This window comes from Triplophysa rosa, linkage group LG14, assembly GCF_024868665.1.
Source record: "Triplophysa rosa linkage group LG14, Trosa_1v2, whole genome shotgun sequence".
NCBI classification, from domain to species: Eukaryota; Metazoa; Chordata; class Actinopteri; order Cypriniformes; family Nemacheilidae; genus Triplophysa; species Triplophysa rosa.
Window position 1 is genome coordinate 2,376,247 of NC_079903.1, and position 13,445 is coordinate 2,389,691.

The window sequence follows — 13,445 nt, forward strand, 5'->3', positions numbered from 1 at the left end:
AATGGCTGAAATGACATGATGGATGGCATCATCCGTCGATTATCTTTTATTTTATACTTTAAGTTTATTGTGCTTGTTGAGACTCCTTTTGAGTCTTTGATTTATTAATCATTTTAACAATAACAATAATTTGTCAGTGTTGATAAAATCAAAGTAGTGTTCAAGTGTTGATCTGTAACTCTCTCTTTTTCCCTATCGGTTTGTCGTCTGGTTGGATCATCCATCCGTCCTGCTTAACCATCCTCAGATGATGAGGTGAGTGCTCATGCTTCACTTCTGTAGCTGCTGTCAGAGCCACTGTGAGATTCTTACGCCGGTTTCACACCGCATGCGTAAGCAGGGCATACTTTTTCGGCGGCTATGTTAACAGATTAGAGCATTTACACTGCATGTGTAAGCAAAGCATGCTCACATAGCAGTAGCCCGTAAGCGCCAGTGCAGCGATCGTTTCGCTCAATCTGCTCGCACTCATTTAAAATGACAGTACATTCTTAAATGCCAGAATGCACAGGGATTGACACAAATAAAAATATGAACGATAAAATGTCACACACTGAATTAATTACCACATGAAAAATATTGTAAAGTGCATTAGTATTAACTATAGTAAACTGTAGTAAAATTCCTAGACACTAGTGTTTTTGAGTCTGACCATAGTAAATATTAAGGTATTCTGCGGTATTTACTACAGTTTCATCCATGCAGCAAGCATGAATGAGAGCAGTGATACCCCCCTTAGGGTAAACAGAACATTAGTCATTAGTTCTTAGTGTCATTTAAGTGTAACACAATTAAAATGTAACTGAGACTTATGAAGAGGACCATCAGAAAGTCGAGTCCTGATTGTAAATTTAATTGTGGAGTTGGGGATGGAGGACGGTAATTTACGCGACAAGCTGCTGATAGCTGAATGACTTTAAAACGCAAGCTGTGATAGCCTCATAATTCTATAGGTAGATGTGACTCAGCTGATGCAAGCTTGACTCACGTGATCTCAACTCAACTTTATTTATATAGCGCTTTTTACAATTTTCATTGTTACAAAGCAGCTGTACATGAGACATATGGACTATAAGCAAAACAATTAAAGTTGTACCTGTAAAAACAAGAAAAAGGTGAAAACACAGAAGACAGACATACCCACATACAAAACACTCAACACACACAATATGCACACGTACTAACACACATAGACATAGACACACAAACATGGACACGCAGACACACGGACGCGCACACACACACGCACACACACACAGGCTTTGGTTGACTATCCCCGTGGGGACAGTCCATAGGCGTAATGTTTTTATACTGTACAAACTGTATATTCTATCCCCTATCCCTAACCCTATCCCTAAACCTAAAGATCATAGAACACTTTTTGCATTTTTAGATTTGTAAAAAATATTGTTCTGTACAATTTATTAGCTTTTTTGCCCCTGGGGACCTCAATTTTGGTCCCCACGGTGACACGAGTCCCCATGTGTTGGTGTGTATTCAGGTTTAGGTCCCCACTGGGATATACAAACATGAACAAACACACACGCACACAGACAAGCACGCACAGTGAGAGCACACATTTAAGATAAAGTAGAGAGAAGCACAGGTCAAATATAACAGACTATAAATTCCTATATGCAATATTAATTAAGTAAAACTTTAAAATTCTAATTCTAAATCTGTCAGAACTAACACTATAGGCTTGATTTAATACTACAAAATACCGTAGTGTACATTAAATAAGTTAAGTAATACTGTAACATATTACAGTATCCTACAGTTTACTATAGTATAAGTGTACAACAGTATTTTTTCATGTGGATAGCTTCATGTTATTTGTATGGTCAGTCTTGAGTTTTTTTTGTAGCCACTTATACATTTTCACGAAAAAGTAAATCGGGGCTGTTTTCATCAAGATTTGTCTATTCAGGAAATGTTGGTGTATTTTGTAGATTGTGAATGATCACAACATTACACAGTATCGTGATACTACTTAGTATTGTAATACTTCAGCTGGTACGGTATTGGTATACTGTAGATACCATATGTTTATGGTATTGTGGCAAGCTTAGTTTATGATAAAGAATGAATGGGCATTTTTTTATGGATCAAATATTCGTAACTACTGCCTACAATCTTTTGCATATAGTGTATAGTAGGTCTTGTGTATTCATTGCTACAGAACTCACATACAGTACTGTGTCATGCCGAACGTGTTACGTGCTGTGAATCATGGGATATCATTCTTTTGGTCTTTGATATGAGATGTTGTCTTGAAGCCTCATGAGTTGCTTAGTTGAGGTGTTGCTCAAGAATGGGTTTGGTTGGGGCTTTAAATTAACCCAGTTTTTCTTGTTTCAGAAAATTCCTACACGTTCCTTAAGAATTCTTGGTAATCACGCCTTGATTCTCTCATGTTTCTCTCAAACTCTTTACCGTGACATAGAGTGTGTATATGTTTTAAATGAGATTTCAGATCTACTGTCGTTGGTCTTTCATTTCCCAGCATGCTCTGGGTGATCATGTGTCACGGGTGCTACAGCTGTGTTTGAGTGTTTATTTAAGCACAACAGGCAAACAGTTTGTTGGGTGTCAGTTGCATGTATGTGTGACATTGATTTTACATCCATTCCATGCTAGGACGTCACAATGCATTCTCCAGAAGAAGTTCTATGGTGTGCCACTGCCCTGTTTGAATATTCTTATATACTTGATGCTCCTCTAGAGTGTATGAGCTACTGGTTGAAACCCATAATAAACCACCACAACCCACTGATGACATGTCACAGCAGAAAAACGTGAAATCTGTAGTGTCCACAGTTGATTTTCTTTTAGTTTACTGTAGGATGTGGTAAGATGTCTTTTGCAGAACAAGCACAAATAGCACATATGACAGAATGACTGTTTCCATTAGATTTACAGACTGCTTCTAAACGCAGATATCTGCCCTCTGTAGGCCTACAGTATTATTTGCTGCTATAAAAGATCTGTGCTTCATGGCTATATTTGGACTTTATTGGGCCTTTAACTGGGATGTGTTTTCTTGCCTACACTTATATGTTTCTGTCCTGCTGGGTGTGTTGTGAATGCCGCTGGAAACGCCTAGTCGTCCCTTCTAAAACCTCTTCGACCTGTGCACCCAGTAAAGTATCGGATCGACAGAAAGACATTTAATGACATTTTTGACCGCTGATGTCATGTTTTTGCAGCCACGTCTGATGGCTTCCCCCCACAGGCTTTCTGCAAAACTCTACATCTAATCATCTAGTGGACTGTACTCAGTTTTGCAAATATAGTGAAAGATTATGTAGTCGTCAAAAGTGAAACACACTGTAAATGAGCCCTTTGTAGTTGAGCACTGTGGTATTGATGTGATACTTTTTGACAGCATTATGAGGGCAAGCGGTTATTGGACAGGATGTTACCCAGCGTCTATAAATCTGTAGGCATTAGTGTTTATGTTGCTGACATTAAAATCACATTCATTTTCCCACTGAAACTTTAAGTTTATTTGTTGAATTCAACAACCTTCATTACCCATAATCCCACAATATTGCTCTAAATATTGATAATCCGACAGATCACCATCCTCATTCCAACAACAGTCCCTGTGTCTCATTCAGCTCCTTAGGTTGTGAATCAGTATATTTGGATTTGGAAAGGTGCTAACATTAGCCTGCTAGCACTGACATTATAATCCCACCCTCTCTGCGATTCGCCGTCCAAAGCCACGCCTCCTCCAAACACATGAATGTATTTTGTAAATCCACATAAAGTATTACAAACTAAATCCATTAAATTCTTCTTGAAGCATGTACATACCTGTCGAAAAGAAAGAGAGCAATCATGGTATCGTCTTTTAAAAGCTGAATGTTAATTTGAGGTTTTCCTCTTTCATGATCCAGACGTATTTTTGTCACTGCTTTTTCAAAAACTGACTTTCGTTTTGTAGATTTACTTGTTGTCAATTCCACAGGAAAGTTTGATTGTTGCTGATTGTCTGCCATTCTCCCTACATTCACACAGTGAACGTGAGCATGCTGATGACGTATGATGTCTGTGTGAACGGGGTGCGCAGTGGTATGCAAAATACATTGGCTGAAAATGTCCACATGACCAGTCACAGCATTCGGCCAGAACGTTTTGATTGGGCAAATGTTTTATGGTCCTACACCTTTCACAGATTATATATAATTATAAAAGTATTATTTGACCACTATACGTCTTGATTGCTATCAGGATGTAAAGAGATTTCCAACCAACATGACAAAAAATGTTTCTGGACAGAATCACCCACCCTGCCTTTAAACAAAGTATTGTTGTAGGCCTACATTATAAATTATACAATAATAATAGAGTGTAAATGATTATATTAATAGGACTTTAGGGGGCACATCCGGTTCAGCATTAGTTGTGTGAATCTATTTCTGGCTGTGCGTACACATGCACTATATCAGAGATAGTCTGAACAAATCCTCTACTTATTTTACCTGTTTACATTAGTGGATGTTGTTTGACATGTAGAGTCAACCGGTACAATAATCATTTTATAGTTCATAGTAACTTTCCAGCACATCAAGTGGCTCTTCACACTTCCTCATTGACCCATAAAACAAACCCGATCATCAGTGTTTTCTGTCTGTTGTAATCTGTTTAAAATTGACTAAACTTCAGTCAAAGACGAAAAGTTACAAAAGGTGAAGTAAAGAAATAACTATGATGACTTTAGCATATGCCAACGTATGGTAGGTTACTTACATTCATAGTTAAATATGTCATTTTAAAGAAGAACTTGTATCCTTTTGAATCGGGTGCCACTGAAACTTGATGAGTCAAACCACATCCACTTATGTAAACGTGGATAAAATAATTCAAGGATTTGTCACGTCTATCTCTCTGCTATAGTGGTTTGTGTACATATACCTGAAATAGATGTACACAACTAACGCTGAACCGGATGTGCGTTAACGTCCTTGAAAAAGGCCTATTACAATTATTAAATAGATGCCAAATAATTAGGACAATAAATACCCCCATCTAGCTTTTTAAACACCTGTTAGCCATTTTTCAAATATTATCGATATTAAAATCGATTATAAAATGAATTTTGTTAAAAAAATAAATGCCTGTGTGATCTGATATGTGATGTGAAAATGTAGAAGAGTCTTTCTCAACACGACGCTGCTGGTAAAGTGGCATCATTTTTACACTCTGAAGATGTTTTCTGGAGAGGACCCACCCGACACCCATGTATTCATGCAACAATTTAGCCGAATGGTAAATTTAAATGTTAACTAGACTGTAATTTGTATAGACATGCATGTTGTTTATATATAAAATATTACATAATGCATAGAATAATGTGTCTCCTGACTTTTATTGAGTTCTGCGTAATTTCGGTTAGGAGACTTCAAAAATGTCACACAATTTCCGGTAAAGGAACATGGGAGCATCGATGCTCACTGGTTTTTTGCATTGCACTGTGGAAATTTTTAAGAAACACGTATCTGTGTACTGGAAGGATTTTGCCTACGAGACGGCTCTTAAAATGGTCAACTCGCTGATCAGTGCCCTGACTACTGAACAAACTATAGCTGAAGTAACAGAAACAGCAGTATCTTTATGCAGTGACTATGATATTTAATAATATACACTACATGTGTCAAACTCAGCTCCAGGAGGGCGCTTTAACCACACCTGCCATGAAGTTTCTAGTAATCCTGAAAAGCTTGATTAGCTGGATCGGGTGTGTTTGAATGGGGTAGGAGCTAAACTCTGTTGGACACTGGAACTGAGCTTTTCACCACTCATTTATGCCATGATTTAATTGTTTTGTCATATCTGCCATTGCTTTGCTGATGGTACTAACTAGGCCCATGAAGTAAAGAACATGTATGATGTAATTTCAAAGTAAGTAGTGGGTGTGAATAGAGGCTCGACGTACTGTACATTGACCCATACAACGTTTTCATTTTTTAACTTCGATCACTACGTTCACACTAAACCCGAGCAAAGACTAAAGACAAATTTGAATTCATTGTGCTTACTGTATGTTGTGCTGTCTGGATCCTGGCTAGCCTCTTAAACTCTTGTAATTTTCAACAGGATCTCTGACATAGGTCTGTCACGGCACAGATGGACTCACCTTCTTTATTATCAAAGTGGTCTGGCCTGTCTGTCCAGGCCTCGGCCCTGTGGTCTGATATGACTCGGGGTTGCCTGTGAACACTCAAAGAAACTTTCTCTATAAATATAGTCTAGATGTGTTCTCATGGCTTAATGTGGTCCCAGGAGATACCCAAAAGGCCACCGACCATTGCAATAGAGCACTGTCCCGCATTGTGCTCTGATTCGCTGTTGAATAATAACGTACTGGGATGTGTTATAAAATTGTGCATTTAGGGAATATGGAACAGCACTGAATGTGCTGCTGTTTTACAGTAAGTGTTCAAAATAGCACACTACCGTGCTTCTTGTACTATTTCTGCTGTATGTACCGTATACTTAGCAGACATTTACATGAAATGGCCAGATTGAGTTGAGGTTATGCAATAAAGCAAGCATTTCCCAATTTGTATCGTTTGATATTTGCAAGACAGGCAACCTTGGTGTTGTTATTATCTTAACAGTTGTTACAAAATGGAACATTGGAATAATTATAAATTTCCCTGTTGACCTCTAACTTTTTAATCATAGGCTGTCTACAGTATTAGATTTACATTTACATTTATTCATTTGTCAGACGCTTTTATCCAAAGCGACTTACAAGTAGGAGAGCATAAAAACACTTTTTTAACACGCTGAACAATACCGTTAGTTTACAAGGCCATGCTACTAGTAGGATTAAAGCTGGAGTATCCTCGCCACCGTTTGCATACTGTTTTTTGCAATAAACACTTGTAAAAGTGTTTATTTGCCTGGCCGGGGGGGCTGCTTTATAATTTTAAAGTTTTACTTAATTAATATTGCATATAGGAATTTATAGTCGGTTATATTTGACCTGTGCTTCTCTCTCCTTCATCTTAAATGTGTGCTCTCACTGTGCGTGCGTGTCAGTGGGTGTGTGTGCGTGTCTGTGTGTGTGCGTACTTGTCTGTGTACGTGTGTGTGTGCGTGTCCTTGTGTCTGCACGTCCGTGTGTGTGTCTATGTCTATGTGTGTTAGTACGTGTGCATATTGTGTGTAGAGTGTTTTGTATGTGGGTATGTCTGTCTTCTGTGTTTTCACCTTTTTCTTGTTTTTACAGGTACAACTTTAATTGTTTTGCTTATAGTCAATATGTCTCATGTACAGCTGCTTTGTAACAATGAAAATCGTAAAAAGCGCTATATAAAAGTTGAGTTGAGTTGAGTAAGCAAAGGAGAGAATGAACAACAACAACATTTTTTTTACACTTACAATTACATTTAGTCATTTAGCAGACGCTTTTATCCAAAGCGACTCACAGAGAGTTCAGGGAGCAATAAGCGATATGTCATACAGGAGCAATAATACAGTAGGTGCTAATACAAAGTTACTAGTTTCAATAACTCCAATACACCAATACCTTTTGAGAGAAAGAGAGAGGGTTCGATTTTATTTTTCAGACAGTTATTGGTTAGTCAAATAAATGCGGAACAGGTATGTTTTTTGCTGTTTTTTGAAAGTTATGAAGGATGCTGCAGTTCGTGTGGAGGCTGGCACTTTATTCCACCACAGGGGAACCGAATTAGTACAGGTTTTTGCAAGCGATTTGGTGCCTCGCTGTGATGGAACATCCAAGCGTCGCTCATTTTCAGACCGAAGATGACGGGAGGGGATGTAGACCGGTAGCAGTGAGTTAAGGTAGATGTTCGAATTTGCCATTATCGTTCTGAAGGCCAGTGTCAGAGATTTAAACTTGATGCGGGCGGCAACTGGCAGCCAGTGAAGTGAAATCAGGAGGGGTGTTACATGGGTTCTTTTAGGCTGATTGAAAACTAGATGTGCATCTGCATTCTGGATCATTTGCAAGGGCTTGACTGCGTTGGTTGGAAGGCCGGCCAATAGAGAATTGCTGTAGTCCAGTCTTGATATGACCAGAGCTTGGACTAGCAGCTGAGAGGCATGCTCCGACAGGAACGGAATGATTTTCCTGATATTGTAGAGCACATACAACAATGATCTATGAATGACCATCCTTTCATCATGTTAGTGAGCCACGTTGTGTTTGGCTGGGCATTGCTATTCAGTTACTAATGTGTCCACGTAAAATATTTAAAAAATAAACAGATTTTACGGTTTGTTTTTACAGGTTTTTATGTATTTTTGAAATGCAGTAAAAAATAAACATAAAATTAAAAAATAAAATGCAAATTCACAAGAAAAACGGGAAAACACGTAATTTTACAGGGCAAAACTTTATTTTACAGCTCATTTCTGGCGCCCCAGCTGCCAGAAAATTTCAGTTTTTTGGTAACAAGATTTTATTTTTTACAGTTTATTTTTGAATACGGTCAAAAAGTATAACATTTCTGAAATAGACAGCAAATTTACAAGAAAAACGGGGAAAACTATTTATTATATAGCCTGTAATTTTACAAGAATTCTTTAAAATTATTTTACAGTATATTTCTGTCAATCCAGCTGACAGAAAAAAAAAATCATATTCGTTTCACAGTGTTCATTTTGTTCAAATCACCAACACTAAGTGTGAAAAATAGCTCATCCACATCTGTTCAGTATGTAGATTTTAGCGTAGGCGTAATTTGCGGGTGGGACATGTCCCCACCACTTTCTGATAGAAATTAAGAAATGCTTGCGGAAGGTGTGTATTCTTTAGGGGTGATTAACATCTAAAACTCATGGAAAACACAGGATTCGCCGCTTTCTCCCTATCTCCTGTTGCTCACACTCGTAAGTTATATTTGCGGAAGACAGACTTCAGAAACGCGGCCAGTATAAAAATGCGTGCATCATCCGCACTCGCGCCACTTGCTTGTGCATCCAGTGTCCAAGCACAAAAACGCGTAAACCAATGAACAAGTGACATTTTTAGTCATGGGAATAAGCTGTTTTTAAATGTAATGCACTGCAACAGCCAAGTGACCTTCCCCAAATGACACTTTGGGAACCACAAAGTAGCCAATGGACGGACAGCCAACTATATATGATGAATAGTCCCAACGAGTTATTACTGAAACAATTTATTAAAGAATTGTTTTTGTCATCTCTGTCCCCAACACTTTTCAAAACAAAGTTATGCCACTATATTTCAGAGCTATGTTTATCAGTGGGTTTGATTTCTGACATCATAACATGTTCACATTTAGTGCTGTAAAAAGCATCTTAAGAACTATAAATATAATTACTGGTTTTAGCAGTTCTTCTAGCCTGACCAACCGCAGGTTCCGAAACCCCTCGAAAACCATCAGATCAGTCTGACCTGTTTGAGAGATCAGCTAACAACAACGTATTACTAGGTTTTTGAGTCAAATGTATGGCGGTATGGATCATGTTGAAGTCATGTGTCAAGAGATCCTCAGATTGACCTGTGTGTGGAATGTGGAGCCACAGTGGTACGAGATGAGTAAATCTAATCTGTTTAAACACATCATTCATGTATTTTTCAATGTGATAGAATTGAATTGAGTTGAATCTTATTACTCTGTTCCATCTGTGTGTGTGTGTGTGTGTGTTCATGTTTGTATATCCCGGTGGGGACCTAAACCTGAATACACACCAACACATGGGGACTCGTGTCACCGTGGGGACCAAAATTGAGGTCCCCACGGGCAAAAAAGCTTATAAATTGTACAGAACAATATTTTTTACAAATCTAAAAATGCAAAAAGTGTTCTATGATCTTTAGGTTTAGGGATAGGGTTAGGGATAGGGATAGGGGATAGAATACACAGTTTGTACAGTATAAAAACATTACGCCTATGGACTGTCCCCACGGGGATAGTCAACCAAAGCGTGTGTGTGTGTGTCATGGACTGTGGCAGGAAAAGAACCCAAATGCAGGCAGGCCGTAAGGGGATAACAGATAATATTTATTAAATGAACAAAACAAAGGAAAAACCCACGAGGGGGTATCAAACAGGAACTAAACTAAGAAACAAACAGAAAACAAAAGACTTCCCACGAGGGGGCAAAAGGAAAAACAAGAACAGCAAAACCCTAACTAAAAAACACGACCAAACGTCTTAAATAATACAATGAACAAAACTCACAAAACACTAACAGGACAAGGAACAGGACCACGGGTAACAACACCAGCAAGAACACGCGAGACCACAGTACACCGTACGTACACAGTACACAACGCAATACAAGAGCACAAGACAAAGAAACAAGAGGGTATATATAGGGAAGACAAACGAGGGATAATTACACGGGGCAGGTGTGGGACATTAAACACTCAGGGAAAAATCACAAGGAAACGAGAGGAATGGGGCCAATGACAAGACACTGGAGAGAACGTATATTATTGTCAAACGGACAATAATATGTTTCTCTCCACACATAACCAAAGACTTTGTCATGGCTCTGCTACAGGACCAAGAAAAACATGACTAAGGAAGCAGAGCCATGACAGACAATACTTTATTTTTAACAAAAAACAGAAACTAAACACCCACGAGGGGGTAAACAAAAAGTAACGAAATAATACAACGAGCAACAGGACCAAGACTAACTAAACAATAAACTAGACAATACTTTGACAGAAACTAAACTAACACTTACTAAGACAGGACTGGGTTCTATAAACAGGATCACAGGAACAATGACTGGCACGATACACATACAATGACCGACACAGGACAATGACACATGAGGGTATTATATAGGGAAGACAGACAAAGGATAACGACACGGGGCAGGTGTGGGTAATTAAACACTCAGGGAAAGATAACGAGGAAACGAGATGGCGGGAACAGAGACGAGACACTGGAGAGAACGTATATTATTGTCAAAAGGACAATAATATGTTTCTCTCCACACATAACCAAAGGCTTTGTCATGACTCTGCTACAGGACCAAGAAAAACATGACTAAATGAAGCAGAGCCATGACAGAAGCCCCCCCTTTAATGAGCACCTCCAGGTGCTCACCAAGGGGTAGACGGACGAGACAAGACAGACTGGGAAACAGACAAGACCAGGCAAAACAAAGCAAACAAGGGCCCATAGGGGGCAGTCCATGGGGGTGGGGATAAGTCCCAGTCCCCGGCTGCGCTCGAGGGCGCGGAGTCCTGGGGGACTTAGGAGGAGACCTGGGGGGAACAGTCTTTGACCCTGGGGGTCTCCCCGGGGCCTGCTTGGCTGCCGGACTAGGGACCGGCTGGAAGGCCGGCTGGATCACCGGCTGGATGGCTGGCTGGACAGGGCTTGACGCCGGCTGGAAGGCCGGCTGGATGGCTGGCTGGACAGGGCTTGACGCTGGCTGGACGGCCGGCTGGAAAGGGCTTGACGCCGGCTGGACGGCCGGCTGGACAGGGCTTGACGCCGGCTGGATAACCGGCTGGGACGCCGGCTGGATCACCGGCTGGGACGCCGGCTGGATCACCGGCTGGACGGCCGGCTGGACAGGGCTTGACGCCGGCTGGATAACCGGCTGGGACGCCGGCTGGATCACCGGACTGGACGCCGGCTGGATCACCGGACTGGACGCCGGCTGGATCACCGGACTGGACGCCGGCTGGATCACCGGACTGGACGCCGGACTGGACATCGACTTGGACACCGGACCGGACACCGACTTGGACACCGGACCGGATGCCGGCTGGGACGCCGGCTGGATCTCCGGTTTCACCGGACTGGACGCCGGCTGCACCGGAGTGGTAGCCGGCTGCACTGGACAGCACGTTCCCCCGTGACGCTCCTTCCTCCTTTTCCGCACCGCCGGGTCTGCAGCCATCTTTGGCCGACCCGTGGGGACCGGAGGTAGTTCAGCGTTGGGGGAACCCCCAGACGTCGTCCCCGAGTCTGTCCCTCCCCACTCGCCACAGTCCCCGCCAGGGGAACCGAGAACCGTGGAGCTCCAGCCAGAGGGTACTGAGTCCCCCCGGGCAGCGGCAGCCAGGACGAGACCCCCCGGGACGCTCGACCGTGGAGCGGAAGTTCCAAATGGAACTCCACTCCCGGGATCATCCCGGTTGGCCACGTACCTGACCATGTCCGCGAACCCGAGAGGAGCCAGCAGCCTCTTCTCCGACGGTGTGAGGCGCCGGGTGAGGCAGCAGTTGAAGATTGTCTTCAACTCCGCATCACTGAACCCGGTCGCCTCTGCCACCGCCGAGAATGCTCTGGCGAACTCCCGGTCCCCATAACTCCCCTGGCGGAACCCCAGTAGCAAGTGGGCCAGGCCGGATTGGGGAGACGACGCCTTGCCGTCCTTGGGAGCCGCCTGCTGGGTTCGATTTGGTTCGGTCATTCTGTCACGGACTGTGGCAGGAAAAGAACCCAAATGCAGGCAGGCCGTAAGGGGATAACAGACAATACTTTATTTTTAACAAAAAACAGAAACTAAACACCCACGAGGGGGTAAACAAAAAGTAACGAAATAATACAACGAGCAACAGGACCAAGACTAACTAAACAATAAACTAGACAATACTTTGACAGAAACTAAACTAACACTTACTAAGACAGGACTGGGTTCTATAAACAGGATCACAGGAACAATGACTGGCACGATACACATACAATGACCGACACAGGACAATGACACATGAGGGTATTATATAGGGAAGACAGACAAAGGATAACGACACGGGGCAGGTGTGGGTAATTAAACACTCAGGGAAAGATAACGAGGAAACGAGATGGCGGGAACAGAGACGAGACACTGGAGAGAACGTATATTACTGTCAAAAGGACAATAATATGTTTCTCTCCACACATAACCAAAGGCTTTGTCATGACTCTGCTACAGGACCAAGAAAAACATGACTAAATGAAGCAGAGCCATGACAGTGTGTGTGTGTGATTTTTGTGTGTGTAAAAGTGTTTTGTGATTTGTGATTTGTAGCTCTTATGCCAGAGCCTGAGGGTGGCACTGCACACTAGCATGCTACTTAAAAAATCAGCTGATTGTGAGTAAGAGTGAGTACAGCACTACTGAAATTTGCTGTGGTTAGTAAAGCCCTGAAAATCTGAGCGGACAGAGGGAAAACGGACTGAAAGGGATTGTGTGGTCAGCTCTGCAGTGAGGAATATCGACAGAGCTCAGTACAAGACAGAGAATGCTGGATCCTTCAAACGTGCCAATAGAGAATGCATCATCTTCTGAAGTAAGTCTCGGATGTGAAGGGCTCGGATGACTTATTCCGAAGCACACACCTGCTCTAGATCTCTGTGTTTGACACGCAACATTGGCAGTAGCAGCCAATTCATAGGAACACCACTTTAAATGACTAGCTTTATTGTCTAATGCAGGTTTTGTGTCTATATAACAGTCTATATAACATTTCATAATCATCT

General features: G+C 41.7%; 1 protein-coding gene across 2 annotated transcripts in view; it reads left to right on the forward strand.

The window, feature by feature from the left end:
- The first annotated feature begins 313 nt into the window (after positions 1-313).
- septin4b (septin 4b) overlaps positions 314-13,445 on the forward strand; it is a 109,996-nt gene continuing 96,864 nt past the window's right edge. Inside the window, exon 1 of one of the 2 annotated variants that reach the window (XM_057350836.1) lies at positions 314-332. In XM_057350836.1, the coding sequence (XP_057206819.1) occupies positions 329-332 (4 nt within the window). In that variant the 5' untranslated portion in view covers positions 314-328. Of the gene's footprint in view, positions 333-13,080; positions 13,256-13,445 lie in introns of those variants that run through there. The other variant, XM_057350839.1, reaches the window with a different exon arrangement.